This window comes from Gymnodraco acuticeps, unplaced genomic scaffold (genome assembly GCF_902827175.1).
Source record: "Gymnodraco acuticeps unplaced genomic scaffold, fGymAcu1.1, whole genome shotgun sequence".
Classification (NCBI taxonomy): domain Eukaryota; kingdom Metazoa; phylum Chordata; class Actinopteri; order Perciformes; family Bathydraconidae; genus Gymnodraco; species Gymnodraco acuticeps.
In genome coordinates this window covers 235,569-260,752 of record NW_022990699.1, presented here as the reverse complement: position 1 = coordinate 260,752, position 25,184 = coordinate 235,569, and the positions used below count along the sequence as shown (strand labels likewise).

The 25,184-nt window shown below is 39.7% G+C and overlaps 1 protein-coding gene across 4 annotated transcripts in view; it reads left to right on the top strand.

The window, feature by feature from the left end:
• Positions 1-25,184, top strand: part of mid2 (midline 2) — a 161,793-nt gene that overhangs the window by 126,296 nt on the left and 10,313 nt on the right. For all 4 annotated transcript variants that reach the window (XM_034230964.1, XM_034230963.1, XM_034230965.1 and 1 more), the window contains 5 exons: positions 3,828-3,935; positions 8,172-8,320; positions 9,346-9,473; positions 9,949-10,092; positions 16,488-16,649. In XM_034230964.1, coding sequence (XP_034086855.1) covers positions 3,828-3,935; positions 8,172-8,320; positions 9,346-9,473; positions 9,949-10,092; positions 16,488-16,649 — 691 coding nt within the window. The remainder of the gene's footprint in view (positions 1-3,827; positions 3,936-8,171; positions 8,321-9,345; positions 9,474-9,948; positions 10,093-16,487; positions 16,650-25,184) is intronic.

Sequence of the window (25,184 nt, the reverse complement as noted above, 5' to 3'; positions counted from 1 at the left end):
AGTTAACTAGAGTTATCTCCTAGACCCAGCTCAATCATGGATTGCTAGTTAATAAAGTTCTCTACTGTACCTTGGGCACTCTGGTAGTCTCGAGGTTAAGGGGCCAACCTCGCTTAAAATTCCTTCATTTTAGAAAATGTATCAAAATATTACAAACTGTATTTTGGTTCCTTCCTATTCCAACATTGCCTTGCACCTTCATTACGTCGTAAACACTTCATGTAAATATTCAAAGTTGATGTTTAAGTTCTTGCTTGCAGATGTATATGTCATGACGGTTTCTTGTAAATAGTTGTACACATTTAGAAAACTTAAGAAACGTTGGGATTTCCACAAAATAAAGTTGTGAGAGTTTAAACAACACTTGTAAACATGGAATGAGTTTGTAAATTGATTCACAGCTTATGAAAAGGGAATTGTCATGTCAGGGTGGGCGGGCGGGTTAGTAAGCATTGTTTGCCAGGGTTTGTGATGTTATTATGGTGTTGCAGCTGTGAGAAATAAACAAAGCTTCATCAAGACTGAATGAGAATTGCAAAATCAGTAAAACTCACATTTACAATTCAGTTCATTTGTCTAGAGTCAACAGATGTTCTCAAACAAAGTAGTGAAAGATTGCGATGTTAAATCACAATATCGGGACTTGCCTCCTCATTTAGATGCTGCCACCTCAGTGTGATTGACAGCAGCTTGGCCGAAACACATCAGACATGGCATTATTTGCTGAAACAGCACTTAGTGGGTGTTAAATAATGGCTGTCACTTGAAGCCAGAACAGAAAGTGTAGCTGAATAGTAAGTAATACATGACTCATTTCCACAGTTTAAAAATATGGATGATAAATGTAATCTTGACATAATACGGTGGCAGCTCAACCTAATGATGTATGGCAGCATATGTTCTCAATGTAACCCTCCTGTGGTGAAGTTATTCTTCCCAATGTAGGTTTTAATAGACAACTATTTTCCTTTAATGATTCTTCAGAATGCACTCTGTGGGCTACTTTGGGATCATAATGATCTGCATGGGTATATTTAATATTAATATGTTGCTGATTATGTCTGTGTCTCCTTGTATAGATTAATTATAGCTGCAGATACTTACAAATGGCTGTGATATTTTTGTATTTACTCCATTTAATTTGTTTGGCCTTATGTGATAATAGATGGATGGCACTGAATGTTACATTTCAGCTGCTTTACCGTAAATGAGCAGCGAAATGTGGATATTTGTGATTAAAAGGATGAATAACTACATATTAAAAATCTTGTGTGCTTAAATAAAGTACAGTAATATCATAAATGAAAAGGTAATCACCATTAGTTTACAAAAATATAATAAACATTCTCAAAGAATAAGCTCACTATATTTTACTTTTGTAAAACGATTTCAAATAAGCACACAGTCTGTTTTTAGCCTTCAGTCCCACTCGGAAGTGTTTTCACAGATTCTCACAACCTTTTTGGTAGCAGGGAAAGACTTGCTTTGTTTGTTCTTCACCTATTCCAATTATAGAGCTATACCCTACCGTGGAGTGGGCATTACGATTTCAGAGGACCCTGCATTATGAAGAGGATAAGCCCAGTCGGTGAGTTTGTGTATCAGGGAGTAGATAAGGTCATGAGCTGGCAGAGGAAGAGGAGGTGGAAGTTTAGAGTGAGGTGAAAGAGGAGGAGGACAGAGATGATGATTGTTTCCGTAACCCTGTCTCTGCCAAGTAGCTCAGTTGTTCATTCAAAGTGATCCTGGACTGCATTCATCCTGCTTAATTACTAAGCTCCAGTCATAAGATTGCTCTTTGCAGAATGAATTGTGTTTGTGAGTGTGTTGAGTGTGTATGTGTATGTGTATGTATGTGTGAATAATGAGGCTTAAGTGGATTTGCGCTTGTAATGAGCTTTGTGAAGTGATGAGTGGAACTTTGTTGTTGAGTAAGTCGTTCGACAGGCTGCAGCACGACATAAAGTCACAACCCTGTCCAACGTAAAGACAGGGAACTAATCAAAAGGAGATAGATCACCGAGTGGATGACATTAGCTTTATACTGTAGGAGTTAGGGAATGCACAAAACTTTGTTGAATTACTTTTTTATCGGTAAAGAGTTTAGACACAACATTTACTGGTGATCAAACTATTTGTATTCATGTGAAAAAAAACGAATTGGAGACAAGCAATGAGATATTATAAAGACAAAAAACTCAAATCAATACTCTTTTTAATTACATTTAGATTTGTTCTCTCCTTCTCCAGTCTCATAATTGGCCATTACGTTCTCTTTCCAATCCTCCGTTATACATCTTTCAGTAAACTGTAGCCTTTTAATGTGATTCAACCTCCTCCCATGGCCTTAAAGACCATGCTTGATGGTGAGCCTATATGTGTGTGTACGTGGAAAATCTCCCCTCTAGCGTGACTTATCTGGATACTTTTGAGCTGTGAGTTTGATTGAAAGCTTCCCACAGTCTTTGTGCTGGTTGTTTTTCCTTAAATAGTAAATCTGTGATTTTTGTGATGTTAGCGTTAGGCTCAACTCACTCCCACGGACAAAGTAATGGTGATGCCTGCCACCACTATGGCAGTACAACTATGTCTGAGAATAACTTAATGGCAACTTTATCTTATAGGTAACTTCAGAACTCCTTTTCCTTTAATATTGTGACAACAGTGTTTGTATGTCAAAATCCTGATAAGGTACAGCAGATAATGCATTGTTAATGTCTTTCACTGTGCGATGTGTGTTGGCCAGTCAGAACATGCTGTAACGTTTTTTGCCTCACTCGGAGGAGCAATGAAGTCTCTTCCTTACAAGTTTGTGTTTGTAGGGCTTAAAGCTACATTTGCTGGCAAAACAGCAACCAAAGCTGTGGTAAAGCATCAGTTCCTAATTGATGAGGGGTCAGTGTCCCTCAGTAGTGAAGCAGCATCTGTGCATCTGAACTTTTATATTTGGTGTATTTATAATTGTATTTTACAAATGGCTGTTACTGTTGGCAGCAGTGTAGTGTTCCAGTTCAGCAAAAATCTTCTGACTAACAGCCCCCCACCCACATGAGTTTTAATTTGCTGGCTGTTCATTTAGTGTACGCCTGAGTATGTAAAACTGATGAGTTGCCTCTGCAAATGTGGTCCTAAAATAATCACAGAATCAATTTAATGGGTGCGGTGTAAGCACATTTTGTCAGTGACTTAATGAGGGTCTACACAGACACTTTTATTCGGGAGTTTTTTTTATGTAGATTGGAATATTTTAACAATCCTTAAAATATTTTCTTGTACATAATGAGATAATTTAACAAGATGCTAGTGTTACGTATAAGAACAAGTTGTGCTTTGAATCCAGCACTAATGTAGTATTGTTTAGGAGTTGGGAGTTTCCTACAGCAAGAAACGGAACATTTTAGAGAACGTAAAATGTTATTTCATATCACGTTCAATGCCCGGCGTTAATTTGAACCGATCTGTTTCCACTGTATGCATTCCAAGGATTCCTGGATCAATGTATGCTCTTGTCTTCCCAGTGACAATTAAATCGTTTCTCATTTCATTACAAGTCGATTCTAATCCAGGAGCACATCCTGCCGTTTTTCTTTGTGTGTATAATGAAATGGAAAAACAAATGATGTGCTCTGCATGTAAGTAACGATATGAGTCGTCGTGTCTGCCAATCTAGAAATCTTGTTAATCTCCCTGCAAACAGAGAGGAAGAAAAAAGTGGCAAATCTTATTTCTTGATTAAAAACAAGAACAAAATGGCAGTTTATTGGGATTTAGCATGCGTGTAAGCACATAAACCTCATGTTCACATGTGTACTTGCTTCTGTTTCCAGGTGAACACAGCCATGCATGAGGCCAAGCTGGTGGAGGAGTGTGATGAGCTGGTGGAGATCATCCGCCAGAGGAAACAGGTCATTGCCGTGAAGATCAAAGAATCCAAGGTAAAGTCTAACCAGGAAGCCTTCAGACCCTTTTTCAGCTCATAGTATGTACATTATATTATAGACTGTTTTTATTAAATTCCTATCGTTTTATAAGTACAGCTATTCCAACAATTACGTCACACTGACAATTAAAGCAGCCAAATTGGCCACAACATATTTAAGGAACTCAACTCGAGGTCATCCTCCACTTGTGCAGAATCAGTGTTTTTGTACCAGACAATAAATATGACAGCAGCAGCACTGTGGGCAGAATATATTCATTATAATATCTGTTATTTGTTGGCTGTCTCTGTAGTTCTCCACTTGTTATCCCAAACAAACATCACATGCAGGCGAGGAAAAAGAGAGCAGTAACGACCTCTTCTATGTAAACAGACCATCTGAATGTGTGTAAGTAAAAGCCTTCATGGCAGCAAAGACTGTTTTGAAGTTGCTGCAGGAAATACTGTCCAGACATTTACAGCACGTGTGTGTGGACATACACTTTATGGGTGGTTCGTTGACGTTTAAGGGCTTCAAGACAGAGGCAAACTCTTAATCTCACCCTCCCAGAGGTGAAGCTTTAAGTGCTTGTGGAAGATCCTCTGAGGCAGCAAAAGAGCTTTGTCGAGAGATGAAAGATTTCCAAACACTGAACCCAAGGACCGCAGTAGGTGTGTGTACGGGTGAGAGAGAGAACAAGTGTGTCAGAGTGTGTCCGTAGTGATAGCAGACAAAAGGAGCGAGGCTTGTTCTCCTGAGAGTCTTGCTCTGTAAAAAGGCCGTCTGGTCGAGGAGGGAGATGCAGGAATCACAGGAAAGAAGGAAGTGCACAGGAAACACCAGAGGGGCGCTTGATTGATGCCAGCCTGCAGGGTACTATTTGAGTCTTTTTAGAGGTCAGGAAAGATGAATGAAATGCACCATGAGTATTTCAATTAATCAGAAGTGTGTTGAAATATTTGAGAGGAGAGGAGAAAAAAGTAGAACACTACAGGTCAAGTAAGGGAAGGTTGGCATTTTAGCTCAAAGTGTTGCAAAGGAAATGTTGACAGGTGAGACGCAGCAGGATAACAGGATTATGAAGGTGTGATGATGGCGAGCTGAGCACGCTGCTCCTATTTTCTCCCTAAGGAGACTCAGCAGACATGCCTAATCTCTCCCTGCCCAAACAAAACACACACTATTCCCAACTTCTGGTGAGCATCTTTATCATGTGACTGTGCTTGGCTTCTCTCTGTTAACTATTTAACTCTTCTGGAGCCTTGAGGATTAACAACTCAAATCTGTTTAGGGTGTTTAGACAAATCACTTGATTTCTAAAAACAGCAGAGTCGTTGTTACCTTCAGTTTACAAGGTTATGGCTAGTAGATGTAAAAAACAACAGCATTAGACGTTTATTTAAATAAAAACCTGTCTGATTACATTTACCTAACAATAATCTCTCGTTGCTTTGCCAAAAAAGATGCAGAAGTAGTGTGTATTGTCTCAGCACCGAAATCCTCTTAATGTGAAGGTCACACTGGATTGTTTGGTGTACAAAGCATGTGACTTCTGTTCGCATCCAGCTTCCTGCGCACAGCCCAAGTTGGTTTCTACTTATAAGTATCTTTCAAGAAAATGGCAAACATGAATAGTTAATATAATAGACCATTTGGGAAGGGTAATTGTTTTCTTTCCAGTCAGAAGTATAATAATAATTAATGGTATTTATTTTAGCGCTTTTCCAAGGGCTCAGAGTGCTTTAGATTAGATATATTAGAGATCTAATACACTCAATACGGTGGACAATACACACAGGAGCAATTTAGAGTGAAGTGTCTTGCCCAAGGACACACGGCATGTTGACTGCAGTGGTGGGGAAGGTGGGATTGAACCTGTTCTTCCCCGGTCCCCCGATCTGATGATCAGCGCTCTCAAACACTGCTCTAGGATGAGAAGATACCACTCTCACTGTCTATACAATAAAATATACATTATAGCTGGAGCTAGCAGCTGGTTGGATTTGCATAACATAAAATAAGCATAGTGTTTAGAAAGAGTGGAAAGAGAGGGAGATAGAAAGCACGGCTAACCAAGTTAACCAACTCACTTAATAAGATACTGCTTATCTGTCCAAAATGAGATGCAAATATATATTGAGCACAGAACAGACCTTTGTTTGCTCAAACTAACTTGTTTCTTGTGCAACAATAATTACATTTTACAACATGTAATTGATGTACTTGTAAAATATATTTTTTGTGCTCAAAATGTCCCATTATCCTGAACATATTAGTTATGATTATACATTTATATTTCAGCTTCAGACAAGATTGTCTTTATACAACATTAAATACTCACACACACACACACACACACACACACACACACACACACACACACACACACACACACACACACACACACACACACACACACACACACACACACACACACACACACACACACACACACCATGTCATATTGGCCATTATTCTTAGAGAGAGGGAGTAATCATCTCTACAATTGTTTGTTGCAGCACATGTTACCAAATAATAACCCGTCCATTAAGCCTGTCTCGCCTCTCTTTGTTCAGACATCATGCTGCTCAAATGTGTTTTATAGTGACAACAGATAACAGTGGACTTGTTTGAAGAGCAGCTAAAACATCATATGCATTAAGACACCAACTTAGAGTGGCTTCTGAGCACACCAGCTCCAGCGGTAGAAAGCGAGTGCACATTAGATGCTGTTTTGATTCTTTAAGAGCTTTTGATGACAAGCTTTTAACCAAATGCCACCCAGTCATTTTTTTGAGTTATTGTTTGCATAATTCAAGCCTTTCAAGCAAAGCATTTGCTGCTGAAAATATAAATGACTAAGCCTTTCAAGGTACTCATCATTTTAAATGTTTTTATTTATTTCTTTTGTGTTTATGGATTCAAGTTTTTAGCTGTTACTGAAAATATGCTTTTTTCAGACAATAAAGCAACTTTAATGACCGACTGGCATTTAAAGTTCACCGAGGTTTCATTTAATCATCATTGCAGACAGGCTCCACATACTAAAGCTGGTATTTATTTCTCCAGCCCAGTTCTTGTTGACTTTCTCTGGGCTCACGAGCAGCCACTGTTGTTTCCTGTGGAGCGTTACATCAAACTAAGTTCATTTGAGGAATCAGGATATGAGCCGAGATGAAGATAAATGGATTACTTTAATGTGAAATAACCATTGAATGGTTTCCTTATGCTGAGTCGGAAATTGAGTTACAGAACAGCCACTGAACATTACAGTATAAACAGAATGAATGGCAGGAGCCTGTTTGTGTGTTGGTCTAACGTCTGAACTCTGACCTGACTGATGACCTGTCTCTTGATGTGCACAGCTTGCTTGTTTGTGGTGAAGATGAAGCAAGTCAATATGAGCATCTGTGGGCCGAAACCCCCATTTCTTGTCTGAGTACAAATAGTTTACAAGTAAATTTTGCAAGTACTTTGCTAGTTTATAGACAAACAAGGACACATACAAATTATAATCCTGTATGGTTTCCTTAATGTTATTATATCACAATTTCAGCTGTGACCTGTAAACATGTTAATGAGGTCGATGTGAGCATGAAGAGCCAATGGCCTCGCTTCAACTCTCAAATCATAACCAGGGCTCTGTCCTCTGTCCTCCATTCTTGTTGCATATGTCCACATCACTGCGTCTATAAGCATGCTTGCGTGGAATATAAAGCGTGTTTGGTAGTGTATGACAGCCATCCGTCAACATGTGGATTTTTTAAGTTTTTGGGATGGGTTATAGTGTAGAATGGCCTCCTAATGCTGACTGTTTTCTTTCGTTCATCAGCTCTACACATAAGCTTTCAATAATGCCCTGCACTCACTGCTTTAACAAGTTAAATGAATTACATTTTATGTAAAGATTCCTCTGGCAAGATAGTGTTCCCATAGAGGTTTTTTTTATTAGTATTGTAATAAAACGTCAGCTATATTGAAAGTCTGCAATATGACAACTTATTGGTTTCAAACACATGGTGTGATAGGAATGCTGTCCCTCTATCAGTATTTAGCAGTTTGCCAGCAAAGCTTGATGATATTTTCTAAGTGTTCAACATATGTTTGGATTAGCGAGTGTCACAATGATGAATGCCTCATACTGAGGGACCAGGAGCAAAAGTGATGTATTTCATAAGGCTTTTCTGAGCTAATGGAAATATATCAGTGTTTCACCGCATAACCACACATCTGTATTTGTGTTTGTTCCAGGTGATGAAACTGCGTAAATTGGCCCAGCAGATTGCAAACTGTCGCCAGTGTCTGGAGCGCTCCAGCGCCCTCATCACACAAGCCGAACAGAGCCTGAAGGAAAACGACCATGCCCGCTTCCTCCAGACCGCTCGCAATGTAGCAGAAAGGTGTGTGATTAAACTTTGCTGTTATCAGTGTTTGTTTGGAGGTGATATTGTAGTTTGTTTGTAATATTTGACAATGTACATCAGTGGTGAGAGACATCAGCAACACATCAATAGGCTATTCAGAAGAAAAAAGACACAAAACACCCGACCCGTGGTTAAATGCACAACATGTGGTAAGACAGATAGATATTAAAAACCCTATCCTGCAATTTTCCTCTCTTCTGGAAATATGATGTTGGAAAAAAAGTAATGAAATATGCATTATATAACATTTCTTTAACTCCTCCAATCAATACCAGGCCTGTGGTAAAAAACACCTAAGTGCCGAGCTCTGCGGTTTCACTTTCCACCTGCGTACTCTAATTCTAATATCTTCCTACCACCACAGCTTTCTCTCACAGACAAAGGTCTCTGCAAAATCTGCTGCTGGCATAGCATCTTTTTATTTGGCCTACACTCTGCTTTTTCCCATTACCTGGCTGGGTACTTTATTGAGCGCCTTGTTCCTCAGGGGGAGAGAAAGCAGAGTCTCCGGCCCGCTCTGTAACCCTGCCAGCTCCTGCCTCAGACTGAGGCTGAGAGCAGAAGTAGGCACAAGTCTCTTCAGAGCAGCACAGACTGTGTAGTCAGTGTGTGTCTCCGTTTGAGTTTTGATGGCTCTCTTGGTTAACACAAAACTCTGAGGTAGTGATTGTTTATAGGGCATGTTGCAGACTTGTTTTTTTATTATACATTTTATTGCTTTAAATTTCCATTCCGCCTTCTAACTCTCGCCCTTATCATTTTCTCACTATCTTCCTCCTCTCTTCCTTTTATCACAACACTTCCTCCCCCTCTCTCCTTACATTTGTCCACCTCTTCATCGCATTTCATATTTGACTACCCCTCTCCTCTTTGACTCTCTTCACCTCAACTGACGTCTCGGCCCTCCACCCCCCCCCCCACACCCCCACCCCCACCCCCCCTCTTCGCTCTAACTCTCCCCGGACATTTCTATTTCCTCACTCCCATGTCCCGCTCTATAGGGTTGCCATGGCGACGACCTCCTCCCAGGTACTCATCCCTGACGTCAACCTGAACGAGGCGTTTGACAACTTTGCCCTGGACTTTTCCAGAGAGAAGAAGATCCTGGAAGGACTGGATTACCTAACTGGTAGGAGCTGTGTGTTTACAGTATCAGCATTAAAACATGTATGCACTGAAGCTAAAGCAGCCTTTCTATCACTTAGTTTAAAACGTTTTAAACAAATGATTTATTTATATATTTTATCTCATGTCCTGCGCGTTACCCAACCAGTATAGGTTTTAAAAGACACCAAAAATACAGTTGCAGTGGTCAAAACATTTAATTGTATTAGATTTAATTACAAAATGTAGGGTTTGTTATCTTGAAGAGTCAAACTAAATATTCAGTTTTCATCCAAACTTGCCAAACTGTTCCTTTAACTATATTTTGTCAGTTGTTGATTCTCCAGTGCATTTAAATGTGGACTTTATGCTTATCTTAACACAGGACCCAGTTCTCTCCTAGTGAATACTACTAACCCTAACCCTATTATTTAAACCAGTTTATTGACACCATTTTAACTTGTTTTTACTATAAATCATGTTGTTTTTTCCATGCCTAGCTCCCACCCCTCCATCCATCAGAGACGAGCTGTGCACCGCCTCTCACGACACCATCACTGTTCACTGGACGTCCGAGGACGAGTTCAGCGTCACCTCCTACGAGCTGCAGTACACCATTTACACCGGCCAGACAAATTTCATCAGTGAGTCTTTGCACACTCAGAACATGTCATCAGTACTGCAGATCACATGCACTCATTATCTGAGCATGTACGGAATTTCATGTTTAATTGGGTTTCATGAACAGCCAGGGGATTACTCTGGGATTGTTTTAATCAAGGTTTGGCCAAGAGGGATCAGATACTTTGTTGACCTGTGTTTAAATACCATACAAATTTAATTTGTCAGGGAAATGGGAGACGGGCTGAAATATTAGATTTTCTTTTCATGTCATTTTCAAAGTAAGAAGTTCCTTTAAATATCAAACTGGCTATTTAGAGCTTTTGAAGAAAGAGCCGCCCTTAAGTTGCATAAAAATAGCTGGAAATACATGATTCAAAATGCACTCTGCTAACATGGAGGCTCCTTGTATATGATAAGAGCAGAATGACTGCATGGTTCCTCGATATAGAGATCAATGGACAGTGAATCAATCGAGTTTTAATCATTTTTATCGAATACTTTCAAATTGAAAGAGCTTTTTAAGTAAGACAATTTTACTTTTGAAAGAAGAAATAACACAAATATTCCTCTTAAAATAGATAATATAGAATTTTCCCTGTAAACACTTTTCTTACTGCTTCAGCTTAACTGACGAAGTTAAGCTAATTTGAGTAAGGTGTTGCTTTATAACGGACATTGCTGGGGTAATTTATCTGACTTCCTTTTCCTTATTTGTGTTTCAGTTTACAGTATCCTATAATCTTGGCCTGTTAAGCAAAAGTAAAAAAAAACCTCCCTGTCAATCAATGAAAATCGGATTATTTTGACGCACACAAAATACAGTTTAAGCACATTTATAAGACGCATAGGATACGTATCTACACCCACACTTATGCACAAGCCCAAAGGAAACCCACAGTTCACACTGACCTCTCTGCTGTTACAAAGAGAAATAAACTGGAGCACCACAATACTTTCAGCATTGCTCAGTCTTATTTTCATATGTTCAATATTTTCTACCAACTGTGTTGCATAACCTAGTTTTTCGGTCAAACTTTACTCTTTGTTGTCCTCCATGCTCGTTTTAAGGGATTTAGAGCTGAATTATCAAGTATTTTTCTTATAAAAGCAGGACGTGCAGTACATATCACAAGGGGATGCTTCAATAGATTCACTATTTAGTATCTGGTTTTGGTTTAAGCTGTGTGTGGGAAAAAAAGATGAGAATGCAGAACCCCTGCTGCCCTCTTTTGTCCTCTCACATTTCTCCCTATACAGAAGCTTATTTTTGTTTCAGGCTCGTAAAATGTCATGATTTATATTTGGGATATTATGCAAGCATTTCGGCAGCAGAGTTTAAGTCTCTCAAATGTTTCCTTACATTGTATAATTTCCCTCACTACACTGTCTCTTTTTAGGCCATTGCAAAGTTATTTGAATCAGTGCTTATCTTGTTACCAGTGTAATTAGGAAAGTTTCATCATGTAGAGCTGCAATCACAATGTAGTTATCAGGAGAAAGTCATTTGTTTTTGCATCCAGTTTCCCCCCTATGGTGGTCTCGATTAAATCCCTTAATGTTAAACTCATAATTCCAAATCATGACACTAGGAGCATGTCCTTAATTCATTTGTTAAAGTATAGTTGAATCCACCAAAATGGTCACAAATAGTTGTGCCTACTTAGATTGTTGCCTTTTGGACTATCACCCCTTGAAAATGTTATTCAATCCATGTCAGAACAGAATGTCAGAATGTGTGCAATTGTAGCCATTTAAAGGTGGGGTAGGTCATTCACTTCAAGTACACTTTTTGTTATATTCCATGGAACGCTCTTAACATCCTGATAGAAATTAATATCTTAAGTGCTTTGACAAAAAATCCATTAAAAAATGTCATCTGTGGAAGCCGTGGCGCTGTAAAAAGCACGACCAATCATTTTAGCGCTAAAATGATTGGATGGCCTACCTGCCTGTCAGCCTTCCATCTGTGCACAAACTTATCTCGTGCCCTCATTGGTCATGTGCGCGTTCGTGTGTGTTGGAGGAGGGGCTCTGTAAGGAAGTCTGAAGGAAGAGGCAGATTTTTTCCGGTTGCGTACTTTCAAATTCTAGCGCACTCGAGCTGGTTTCTCCATTCTTACCTACCCTACCTTTAAATGACACATCAGCATATCATAGCTGAACAAAGTAGACATTACTCTCTTGAAATCCTTGTATGAAGTCCTTATAATCCTGGACAGTCCCCATTAGTTCACAATAATTGAAGGGAAAGAAAGAGCACGGTGGAGGAGAACAGGTGAGTGGATAATGGTTACATAGGGGAGGTGAAAATTACCACTTGCTGATATGAGTAGGATTATTGTACATAACGGTGCATGTGCACACACACACATCTTTGCAGCTCCACTTTCCCTCCCCTCTTAGATTCTTTCACCGTCTCATCTTCTCTCGTCCTCTCCGTGTAACCTGACATCTCCCTGTCCAACCAGACAACTCAAGTGCCCCAGCCATTTGAGACTCAGGATACATTTCAGCTGTGAAAGAGCGAGTGGCTCAGATATTCAGCAGTGTGCTGCCACAGAGTCCTCAGAGATTCACAGGAGAAATGGAGAAAGAGAGAAACCCATTTAGCCTGCCACTTGAATTTTTACCATAGCAGTTTGCTCAAACTTTCCTAGTGGTTAAATGCTCCCACTTGAGTGCCATCCTTTCCCCTCTAGTTTTCTCCTGGCCTCATCCTCAGCCTTGGCCCTCCCATGAGGAGCAGGGTCTCGTGAACCCTGCCTCTGCAGGATCATCCAAGCACAGCAGCAGAAAATAGAATCAGCAAGTGAAATCAAATACCATGGAGAAAAGTAAGCAGTGTCAGAAAGCCAAACATGACTGCAAGTAAAGATGTCTGCACTGTCATAGTGTAGCTACATCCTCCGCCCCTTTACAAGTTTTACATTTTAAGTCTCATTCGTTTACATGCCAAATTACATCGTCAATTATCCACTAATAATGTGCATCAGCGATGAGGATTATGTTCATTCTTACAATGAACATCTATGAAGATGTCAGGGTTTAAGAGAACAAGAGTGAAACTAATTTCCTTTGAGCCTTAATGTTGATTTACTTACTTGATGTTGTTCCTTTATGTCGTACAGTGATGCAAACCTAATTAAGTGATAGATCCTAATCTTTTATCAATAACACAACACTGAATAATATAATGATATATCGCTTTTTGATGTAACACATTAAATATACTTCTGAAACTAATATGTTTAGCATCAGCTTTCCGCCTTTGATGGTCCTAATGTATGTCCATTACAATATACTTATTTAAAATGTAAATATTATCAGTCTCCACTAGTTGCATAACCTTTTGAAACTTTTTTATTTTTGTTTAGTTGAAACAAATAAGATATAATCTGATAATGAGTGAGCTTTAGAGAGGATGGTTGGAGGATTGTGTAATCTCTGGATAAAGTCAGACTAGCTGTTTCCAGTTGCAATGCTAATGTAATGCTAAACTAAGCTAACCATCTCTCTCTGCTGTAGCTTTTTTACTCAGCATTTATGAAAGTGCTATCAATCTTCTCATCTAATTATTGGTATTGACGGCAATGGCAAAGAGGATACATCTAAAAATACCTATGCTTATTTTTTACTTACTGAGTAAAAATACTTAATTGACTGCTTTCAAAACATTTTGACTACCTGAAGATAGTCAAAATCTATCTTCTGTGACTGTTTCAGATGGAGAAACAAGAGATTATCGTTATCATGGCACCATTGTTGGCACTTATTTTCTTTACATGTCTCAAGCCACTGCCTACAGCTGTCAAGAAATAAACTCATTAGTTGATTTTACTGTGTCTGTCCGGACTGATAGAAGTCAATACCTCTGTTCCCACCGCCGCATTACTTTTTCCCAGTTTCTGCTCATGTGTACACTTTCATGTTAACGAAACCAGCAATACCTACCTGCTGGTTTGATCAGCTTTCATGTGTATTCATAAGCACCAACCTGTGGTGATGTATTAATATGGTTATCACAGGTAAAAAGCTGTGTCACAGTGGGCGTTAGGAGAGCTCAGAGTTTGGTTCAACCCTTTGTATCTCAACAGGGCATCTTTCAGAGTATCAGCAGGATCCTTCTGTGTGGCAGAGTGTGATGAAATGTTGATGAGGGTTCAGACTGCAGGAAACTAGCGAGGGTATGCGTGTTAAAGTTATGTGGAGGCACCAAGAGATAGATGCAGGTGAGGCATTGTATTGCTTTTGTTGATGCACAGCTACTCACAGAAACACACACACAGTCTCCATCAACTTTATATTGCATCATCAAAGACAAAAACAGCTGCAGTCTGTTTCCTCCTCATATTGACTCCGACACAGACACACACATATGCTGCACATACTGTGTGTGTACACACACACACACACACACTCTTGATGTCTGAATGCGAGACACAAGTCGATCTTTATCCCCCTGTTTCATTTCAGTCTCTTTTTACAATGGCTTATTCAGCTACTGCCCCCCACACTTTGAAGTCACAATGCTCTCCAAAGGCAGCAGCACTCTGCTAGTATCAGCAAGCCTCTTTTCAGTGGTAAAAGTAGAAATAGCAGTATCGCTGTGTACTGACCTAATTTGATATTGCAAAAAGGGAGAGGTGCTACGGAGATCAAAAGCTTTAAAAATGGAAAGCAGCATGAAGTCGTTCTCGCTCGTCTCTCCCCTGTATCTCTTTTCGGCAGCTCACATAACATTGGAGCCTACCTAATTTCGACAGGAACGGCTAAACTGACAGGTGGGATCATTTCGCTGTGGGGACAGCTGTCCTAGTAGAACAACATAATTGCTTTTTGCAGGGATCTTATTGACAGTTGAGAGCAAGCTGAAAGAAATGCAGATATTACTGCCAATCCCGAGATACCAAATGGATTGTGTACGTGCACGGTGTCAAGAAGCTTCTATTAAAATCCCTCACTTTTTCTACTCCCTCCTTTTAAAGGAAGAGTCCTCTGCAGTGATTTCTTTGTCAGAGAAAATCTGGTGGAAGTCGGCAGATGTGTAAAGATGCAGCCTTCACTCTTAACAGTCCCCTCCCCTCATTTATTCTTAAAGCCGCCTCACTTTTAAAGGCCTTATTTGCGTCCTGTGAAGTATTTATATTTACAAGCAGACTCTTGGCTATTACTTATGCATGCTGTTGCCATCTTGTTCAATAATTCACAAGAAGGGACAAGGCACGCATGGCCCTGAGAGCTCTCTCCCTTTCAGGATTTTTATTTCCCTGCAAATCTGGGGCAGGGGCGAGGAAAGATAAGACAAAGACAAGGATTGTTATTCTACCTTCAACTCTGAAATATGAACTGCAGCTGTAGTGATTCTAAACAAGATGCTGCGCTAGTTATTGCAGAGGTTTAATTGAATGCATTCGTATATTTTTTGATGGCTGAAAGAAATGTTAACCCTGGCTCTTACAGTTTGCTTATAAGGTATATATTGTGTGTCTGTTCATGAAGGAATTTGTTTGTCAAATTGTTGCTGAAGCTAAACATTTTTAATAGCTCTGAAATTAATAATGCAATCATTTTATTTCAGTAGTAAAGTAGCAACTGTCAGCCATTCCAAAAGTGTTAAATATGATGCCAACAACATCTGCCCTCTGCAACTACATATTAAATGCACACCTCTCACCTTGAAGGTTCATATTTAAAATCAGACAAACACTACTTTATGAAATCATATGTTGTGGGTTAGGGAAGGGGTGTGATTCAGTCACTGTAAGTGTAAATTACTCGACGTTATGAAACACTACAGGACGGAAAAAGCTCTCTTTTGTAGACGCGGGTTTCCTCACCTGAGCTGAGAATCTGCTGTAGTCGGCTGCAGCTGACAGACTGTAAATACTTTGTTTTGAAGCAGGTGACTGCAGAGCTAACTCAGCCATTGCTAAGCCTCAACTGCAAGCTGCTCTAAATCAAAGAGCCCACCTACTGGGGTCATGTAGGTTTGACTCACATTTCCTTACATTTGAACATTAAAGGTATCGCAGTCGTTTGCCCTAAGGCGCTTACTACACATAGTCTGTCATGGAAGTACCTTGTTCTCAATGGGGATTCAGCTTAGTGAACACACAATATGTCCTCAGGGGAGAAAGCCAAGGTAATCGTGATGGAAAGGTAATGGGGTGGATCAGTATGTTCACATAAATGTTGCATAACATCGCAGATTGTATGGTCTCTGAGCTTCCTACTGTGTGATGGATCACTATGTGTTTGGAGAAAAGATAACATCTGGTTGGATGTAGAGAATAGTGTTTTTCTCTTTTGAACATCAACGTAACGTTTTCAGTAGGACGGTGCTTAGCCCTAAAGACATAAGCAGAACATGGTTACTCATGCTCTGTGTGTGTGTGTTTGTGTGTGTTTCTGCCAGGCTTGTACAACTCTGCAGACAGCTGGATGATCGTACCTAACATCAAGCAGAACCACTACACGGTGCACGGCCTGCAGAGTGGCACCCGTTACATCTTCTTTGTCAAGGCTATCAACCAGGCAGGAAGCCGCAACAGTGAGCCAGCCCGCCTGAAAACCAACAGTAAGTGAAGGCTGCTCTGCCTCTGAATATTTACAAGCCTTGTTAATTAGTTTTTTTTATATTTAGTACACACTTTTTACCGTCTGCATCATTTGTGCAACATAACATACAGACTGTCCCTAATCAAGGTTTTCTTTTACTTATAAATGATGAACAAATAAGTAGCAGAATCAGACCTAACTTAGATTAGATTATTATCAATATGTATGGCTTGCTTTTGGTTTTCAGCCTGAATGTAACAGGATATATATGAAACACTTATTTGTAGTCATGAAAGTAATGTCTCATTGCCCAATGTGTGATGTACCCAAAATGAGACAACCTGCATGAAAACACACCTTTTGCTTCTATATTAAGAGCGATAGTTTGAGTTGAGACATTTTCTTAGCAAAGAAATTCCATCTTACATAAAAGTCATCAACATATCTTTGGGTTTGGCATAGATCACACACAATAAAAATGTGTTAGTGCTTTAATTTTGGATGCATTCATTATGTTTTTATAGGAGAGTTAAGAAAACGGGGCTTTTAAGTGCTTCTTTCTTTTCATCTCTCCTAAAATCCTGTCGACTTGTAGTTGTTCAAATGCTTAAATTATACTCACCAGACTCACATTTTCAAGTATGATCAAGTGGAGAAAGTTAAAATCTAGCAATATATACCCCTTTCAGTGTTTCCCCTAGGTTTACTGCTTTGGGGGGTGCTGCCTGAGCGTGGGGGGGGCATTGGGATATTATCTTTTTTAAATCCTCTGGAGCAGAGAGAGGAGCTGTGGATTATTGTTTTTGATTAATCAGTGTTTCTTAGGGTCAAAAACACTAAACTCACAACTTAAAATGAAAGCGTTTAGTTTATTTAATAAAAGAGCACATGTTCAATGTGAAAAGTGACAGTAGATATAGATTAGTTGCAATTTGGTGCTATATATACAGTATATATATTTAAAAAAAATTATATATTTTTTTAAACACCTTGAATTTCAGGGGGGGCGTGGGGCTCCGTTGGCGGGGCACAGCCCCCCTCCAAGACAATGGTAGGGGAAACACTGCCTTTAATCACTTACTTTCATTTTTCCGTTTGTTTTTTGGGGGACTATACAAGTATCTCTCTCTCTGTCTCTCAGGGACGTTTCTCAGTTTCTGTCACGGTGTGTGAAGCAGGTAGGACCCAAATGCAGATTAAAGTGAGAATTCCTTTATTTCAAGGCTAGGTGAACAACAAAGACAAAACAGAACACTCACCGACGAACTAGTCATGACAAAAGACGAACCGACAAAGACAGACAGAAAAACCAGAACTTAAATACACACAAGACTAATCACAGAAACAAGACGCAGGTGAGGAGGGAGGAGAAAACACAGGGACACCAGGTGAACACAATCGGGTAATCAGACACACCAGGGAAACTAACGACAGGGAACCACAGACAGATCCAAACAAGACAAAACACAACGCAGACAGAAAACCAAAAACAGATATAGACAAGACAAAACACCACAAAGACAGATCGTGACAGTTTCATGTTTAGCAGAGAGTTTCTTAACTTGTGTTTTTGACATCTTCTCTGCCTCTCAGTCGTACACTCCTTGTCCCTTGCACATCGCTGTTTCTGTCTCTTTTTGTTTTGTTTATTCTCTGCTGTGGAAACTTGTCCTGCACTTGAACTCCCTCTTATTGAATTTTCCTTTCCCTTAACAGTACACAGTAGCTGAATATAAATAAGAAAGACAATTAAAGGTAGGGTAGGTAATTCACTTCAGAAACACTTTTTGTTATTGTCATGGAATGCTCTTAACATCCCGATAGCAATGAATACATTAAATGCTTTGACAATAAATACATACAAATATTTAATCTGTGGAAGCCGTAGTACTGTAAAAAGCACGACCAATCCTTTTAGCCGGCCCGGCTAAAATAATTGGATGGCCTACCTGCCTGTCAGCCTTCCACCTGTGCACAAACTTATCTCGTGCCCTCATTGGTCATGTGCGCGTTCGTGTATTGGAGGAGGGGCTCTGTAAGGAATGTTTTTTCGGCTGCGTACTTTCAAATTCTAGCGCACTCGAGCTGGTTTCTCCATTCTTACCTACCCTACCTTTAAGCAAACGTTACCAAATTGTCAGTAAATAAAATGAAAATATGCAATACATTATTAAAGCTAGTACACTAAGCACATATTCTAAAAAGTGCTTAGTAAAGCATAACCAACAGATCTCAAGTGAAGTCACATTACTAAATATTCCACACCCCAATCTCCGGCTCAACTGTAGCATATAAAAGGTTAAAACCTCAGCAAAAAGTTAATTTAGAATTTGCCTCAAGGGAGTTCAATGAAATTGTAACATCAGTCCTACATTGGAACAGCAGTACAGTGAAGCTAAAGAGGAGTTTATATGCCAGCTGTCAGGAGTCTGGCTGTGGCATTTAGGATTAACTGTAATCTAGATTCACTGTGTGGGTAAAATAGGTGTTTGAGAAACTGCAGTAGTCAGAGGATGATCCCTCTCTCTCTCTCTGTCACCGACACAAACAAACACCAACTCTCTCTCACACTTTACCGTTACTCACTCTTGCCCTCTAATCAGTCCAGAGGCCACAAATAATCCAACCTGCCAGCATCAATACTAATGACTAAGAACTAGGGCTGCACGATATTGGAAAAAACTGACATTGCGATTTTTTTCCCCCCTGCGATATGAAAACATACAGGAATTGAAGAAAAGACCGTTTTTTCCCGCAAACCATCCTTTCTTGAACTTTAATGCTACTGTATACAATTGGTATTTTTTTAACTATATTTAACCGGATGAAGGATTTTAGTCACGGACGTCTGGATCTTAAGTTATCAGAGCAACAAGCTGAGCTAGCTCGGTTAGCAGCGCCGAACTGCCCTGGAGAAACACATGAAACGACTTTATTCAGTGTTTTTACCTTTAATCACGGGGTCCGTTTGCTTTGGAGATTTGATTGTGATTGGTGGTTTGCTGTGCATGCAGAGCCTGCATGTCACTCACTCAAGTACCCCTGACATGAGAGCCGCACAAGTTTTCCTTTTGTAGCAAGCAGCTAAATAATTGTAACATGACGTGTTTGAGTTAATGTACCTACTTAATATCGCACGTCCTAACAACATTTTTTTTAAATCGCAAGTCCTGCGATATTGCGATTATCGTCACGACATGATATATCGTGCAGCCCTACTAAGAACAGACAAGAAGAAATCTCAGTTTATTTTGCTTGACATTACCTTAAAAAAGGTGTGCCTTTTTTTATTAAAGAGATAAGAGAAACCATACTTTGGTAATGTCTCAGCTACATATATGTTTGGGGGAAACTGCCATGTGCCTGAATCCGCAGCTCCTCAGCTTCATAAAGCTTTATAGGCAGCTTCAGCTAATTGGCTCTCCATATCGCAGCTTTACTGTTCCCTCTTACCGCTCTCAAAGGGTCATTTTTGGCTTCGACAGGCAGCTGCTTATTGGTTAAAAAGCTCTTTGAACCCGATGTACATAACCTGCTCAGGATCAAAGGGCAGACAGACACAGAAAGTGACAGTAGTCGGTGAACAAAGTGGAACCATCAGCAGCTAAAGAGCCAGAAATGTCTTTCAGTGGTTCTGAGACCCAAAATATAAAGGTAAAGGATGTGAATCAATCAGCTGATCACAAACGTGTTGTGTGTGTCCAAATGGTAACTTCCAGAGATTTCAGATCTAGGCTAAGACACATTTATGGCCATCCTTCAATCTGTTGTCGTTTCTACAGTTTTCTTCTATGTTGCTTTTTATATTGTACTTGGTATGTTCTCTTAGTTTTTTCCACTTTTTACTTTAATTTTCATTCATGCAGCACTCTGATAAGCTCATGCTGTGTTTAAATGCGCTCCAGAAATAAACTATACTTACTTTATTGTATGCTGCCCTTATAAAAAGGACCATTATTGTGGGAATGTTCTCGAAGTTGGTTCCAGGCTAATAGGACACATCGAGAACACTTTTAATTGTCTACCCTTTTAACGTTCATATTCCCAATTAAAAATACTTTATAGTTAGGAGTGATAAGGGTCCTCTAATGAGAGCTCCACCACTACACCTGTCCTGTATTTGATACTGCCATCTGGCACTTTAAAGTAAACTCCAATCGCTCTGTTTCCAACAAGCAAACGCTCCACATGGCCTCGTCCCAAACGGGCACTGCAGCGGTCCATCAAATAAATCCAAGCCCTCCCATCTGAATCTCTGCCCCCCCAAGTCAGAATCTTCCAGACACACCCTGCCTGCGGGACATGGAGCGTGTCAGAACTGTAACTCTTTTCTTATGGCATTAAAGTGGATTACTGCCTCCGTGTGATGTGGGCACGACGTGTACCCTGAGAGGGTTTAGAGGTGAAGTGCAGGGTATCTGGAGCTCGCTGTAACTGAGGCTCATGGCTCTTACTGGGCACGATATAAATAACACTAAGAAGCATTTCAATATATAATGTGCTCCCTTGACACAGATAAGCGATGAGCGTGGATAGATGTTTTTTTCCATCGTTAATATCACATCTGTCATGTGTCTCTCACTTCAGTGATATAAAGTGACACACAATGAACACTTTGAGAGTTATGCCACGTTAAAGTTCCACCAAAGAGAATCGGAATAATCTCTTCTTTTGGAAATGGAAATTAGATATTATCTTACTCTCCTTTTTTTACACTTTTCAATTATAATTGGCTTTATTAGCAAGACAATAGAATGTGTGTTTCCAAAGCATATAGAGAAAGCAAAAATGGATTGCAGGGCTGAAACAATCAGGGTTATATTAAGGGTTGAATACAAAATAATTATGAAAAGTGGACAAAGAAATATTTGTTCTTTCTTAGCTCTCATTAAATTCATGTCGGAAGCTCCAAGTATATTTGATTTTCACATCACACAAAACTAAATCTGTATCATATTTGTACAAAGCACAGAGACCATGAAGTTGAGTTTGTTAGAGGTTGAATATCATTGAAACCATGAAAAATTAATCGGCAGTTTGACCCAACATCTCTCTGCCTGTTAGCAATATACATAAATGTATTCTGTAGGGGGGCGGAGTCTATTTAACAGCAGCAACGTGAAGTTTTTTTTAGTACAGTTAAAGTTTAGTAGTTAAGTTTTAGTGCTATACACTGCTATTAAATAACCCCCCCCCCCCCCCTCTCCTCTGAGACTCCCACTGTCTGTCATCTTCTTCTCTGACATCCACATGTATCGGGGGAAAACTTGTCCACCCACTGAAGTTTGGTTTTAGATTTCGAGCTGCGATTGGCACCCGGCATTTCTCTTTGCTATAATGACTTTGACAAGTCATCAAAATAGCAAACAAAACATTCAATAATTGTACTCATTATTGAGGTTTTGTGGTGTTCATCGTGTCACCTACATCATGTGTTTTAGCTTCAGTCTGTTCATTTCTTTCTCTTTTCTCCCACTCTCTACTCACAGAGGAATTGGTATTCAGATGAAAGTGCCTCACTCATCTGTTCTGGTGAAGCCAAGCAGTGTTTTTTGGATTCAAAATGGGTCACAACGAAACTGATCACAAATATCTCTGTTTGACAGGCTAATTAGGTTTGTCTCTCGAGTCTGTTGGTGAACGAGTTGGAGTAGCGAGCTTTTGAGCTGAGAACCACAAGTTCTTTCCATGGCACTTGAAGTCTCTCTCTCTGTCTGTGCCTAGATTGGATGGTTTAGCTTTCACATCTTTTAAGATGATAGGCTCTGGAGGCTTTTAGCCTAAGCTCATCATATATTTCAGGCAGAGGCTTGCTAAGCAAAGCAGGCAGTGACAAGTTGCACAGATACTGGAAAGTCGTGCATCAGTACACTCATAAAAGCTGCACTGTATGTGTGTAAAACAAATCTGAATGCAGTGAACTGTGCCAATATGGTATGCAGAAGGCAAGCACAAGGGTGAACTGCCAGAATTGTTTTAACTGAATAATGTGAATGAAAGTAAACAGTAGAAATCTGAACTCTCTGTAATCAAAGATGTTGCAAGAGAATACTTGTTCTACTTCAACCTCAGAGAACATCATCAAAGCACTCAATGCTTAAGAAGAGCTGATTTTGAAGAGGCATTGTTAAAGTCTGTTGTTTCAGTTTCCTTGGCCTCAAACTCTCTGTGTTCCCATTCCATGTCCCTGTCCAACCCCTCTTGGCACTCTGTCCTCCCTTACCCCTGGCTATGGCATATGATCCCTTCTTCTGGTGACCTCTCGTCAATCTTGCCATCTGTCAATTGGTCCCAGAGGTAAATCTTTTCATCCAAAGATGTCACAGCTTTTGGTCTCATGGCGAGGAAAGGCCAAATATGCTTTCCTGTAATCGCACACAAACCCAGGGTTTGTGTACAGATTTGTGGGTATGTAAATGTGTGTGTGTTTGTCTGTTGGAGAGGCAGAGGAGAAACAAGACAATGTTTTGGCTGTCTGCCTCCAAGGAGCAAACTCAGCATCACTATGAAGACACCCGGAGTATCTTTACTTGTAGCTATTCATGCAATTGTAGGAGAAAGGTCAAATGCTACAACTTACACTACATACATATAACGTTTTGATACTTTCAGTTTTATAGTTAAATAGAACTTACTCTAGACCAGTGGTTCTCAAATGGGGGTACGCGGACCCCTAGGGGTACGTTGGAGTACTGCAGGGGGTACGTGAGATTTATTTTATGTTAATAAAAAACAAAACGTAATTAATGCATTTAAACAAACTACTAATAGTAGATTAACTACTTTCTTCAAAAGTGTACAGTAATTCTGGATAATAAAATGGGAACAATGAACGGGGTGCTCTCTTTTCCTCTCCCTCTCCTGACAGCTCGTGCAGCTCGCTGAACCTATAATAAGTGACCCGACAGTAAAAAATAAATATATGTATAACTACACTGAACAAAAATATAAACGCAACACTTTTGTTTTTGCTCCCATTTTTCATGAGATGAACTCAAAGATCTAAAACATTTTCTATACACAAAATAACCATTTCTCTCAAATATTGTTCACAAATCTGAAAAAATCTGTGATAGTGAGCACTTCTCCTTTGCCGAGATAATCCATCCCACCTCACAGGTGTGGCATATCAAGATTCTGATTAGACAGCATGATTATTGCACAGGTGTGCCTTAGGCTGGCCACAATAAAAGGCCACTCTGAAACGTGCATTTTTGCTTTATTGGGGGGGGGTCTGGGGGGGTCCGAAAACCAGGTAGTATCTGGTGTGAGGGGTAGGGTTAGGGTTAGGGTAATGTTGTGAATCGAGTGGCCCATGGTGGTGGTGGGGTTATGGTATGGGTAGGCGTATGTAATGGACGACGAACACAGGCCACTCGATTCACAACATTACCCTAACCCTAACCTAACGCAACGGCGTGTGGCCGCAAAGTATATGTTTATATGAGGGGTCAAAATCCCATGCTCATAACATGCTCATATATCTTTTTCTGTTCATTCCCCACGCCCCAAAATAAATAAATATACTAATTTTAGGAAAAGTAACGAAGTTTGAGCAGTGTGGGTTTTATATTAACAGAGTTACACATTTCAAAACGCAAAGTGTAATAACCGCAGTTTGCCTCCCTGTCAGAATGACAAAGATCCTCAGTGAAGCACAAGCCCATGTTTCTCACTATATTGTAAGTACAACTTATTAAAAAGATCAGTTCAATGCAACTAATGTCGTCTTAGTGTTATTGCATGATATTCAAATTGGTTTTCCATGAATTTAGTGATGGATTGTAAACATTTGAAATGTAGCATTTAAGTGTTTCTCAGTTACAATGTTGTGTTTCCCTAACCATTGTTTTTGCGCTGATCAGGGGGTACTTGGCTGAATCTTTTTTTCAAAGGGGGTACATTATTGAAAAAGGTTTGAGAACCACTGCTCTAGACCTGCTTTATTATAATAAAAAAAGACATGAACATCCAACTTTTTCCAACATTGGAGCTTTAAATAATTTTAAAAAAAACTTTTAAATGATGTCCAAAATACATTTGAAATCATGAACAAATGAAGGTAAAGGATAAAAAAAGTAGAATATCTCATGGCAGCCATAAACAGAGGAAGTCTGTTCCAAGTCATGTGGAGCACTTCTACTGTGTGAAAAAAGTTATACAATTATTTTGTGGCTTCAGAGAGAGCGGCACAAAGAAAAGGAATAAAAGAAAATGTCTTTGGCTCTGCTTTTTTTATCCTTTTGTTTAACTCTCCACTCCGGCAATGTAACAGGAGTGGGATGCTAAATCTGAGGAGTGTTTTTCTAATGGCTTCCACCTTTTGCTGTGTCTCGTGCAATTCATTCGGCTTAATGGAGACAACATTTAAAATCATGTTGTGAAGTCTTAACGCTTCCAAAAGCTTTTAAGGTCATTCTAACGTCCCTCCAGTGAAACCGTTCATCAAACGCTGAGTAGCTCCCAGCGAACAGTGGCACTGATGCTGTAGTATTCACCGTGCCGGTAGTTTCTCACGTGTGAAGTAACCCACAGCTCCTTGAAACACCTATGA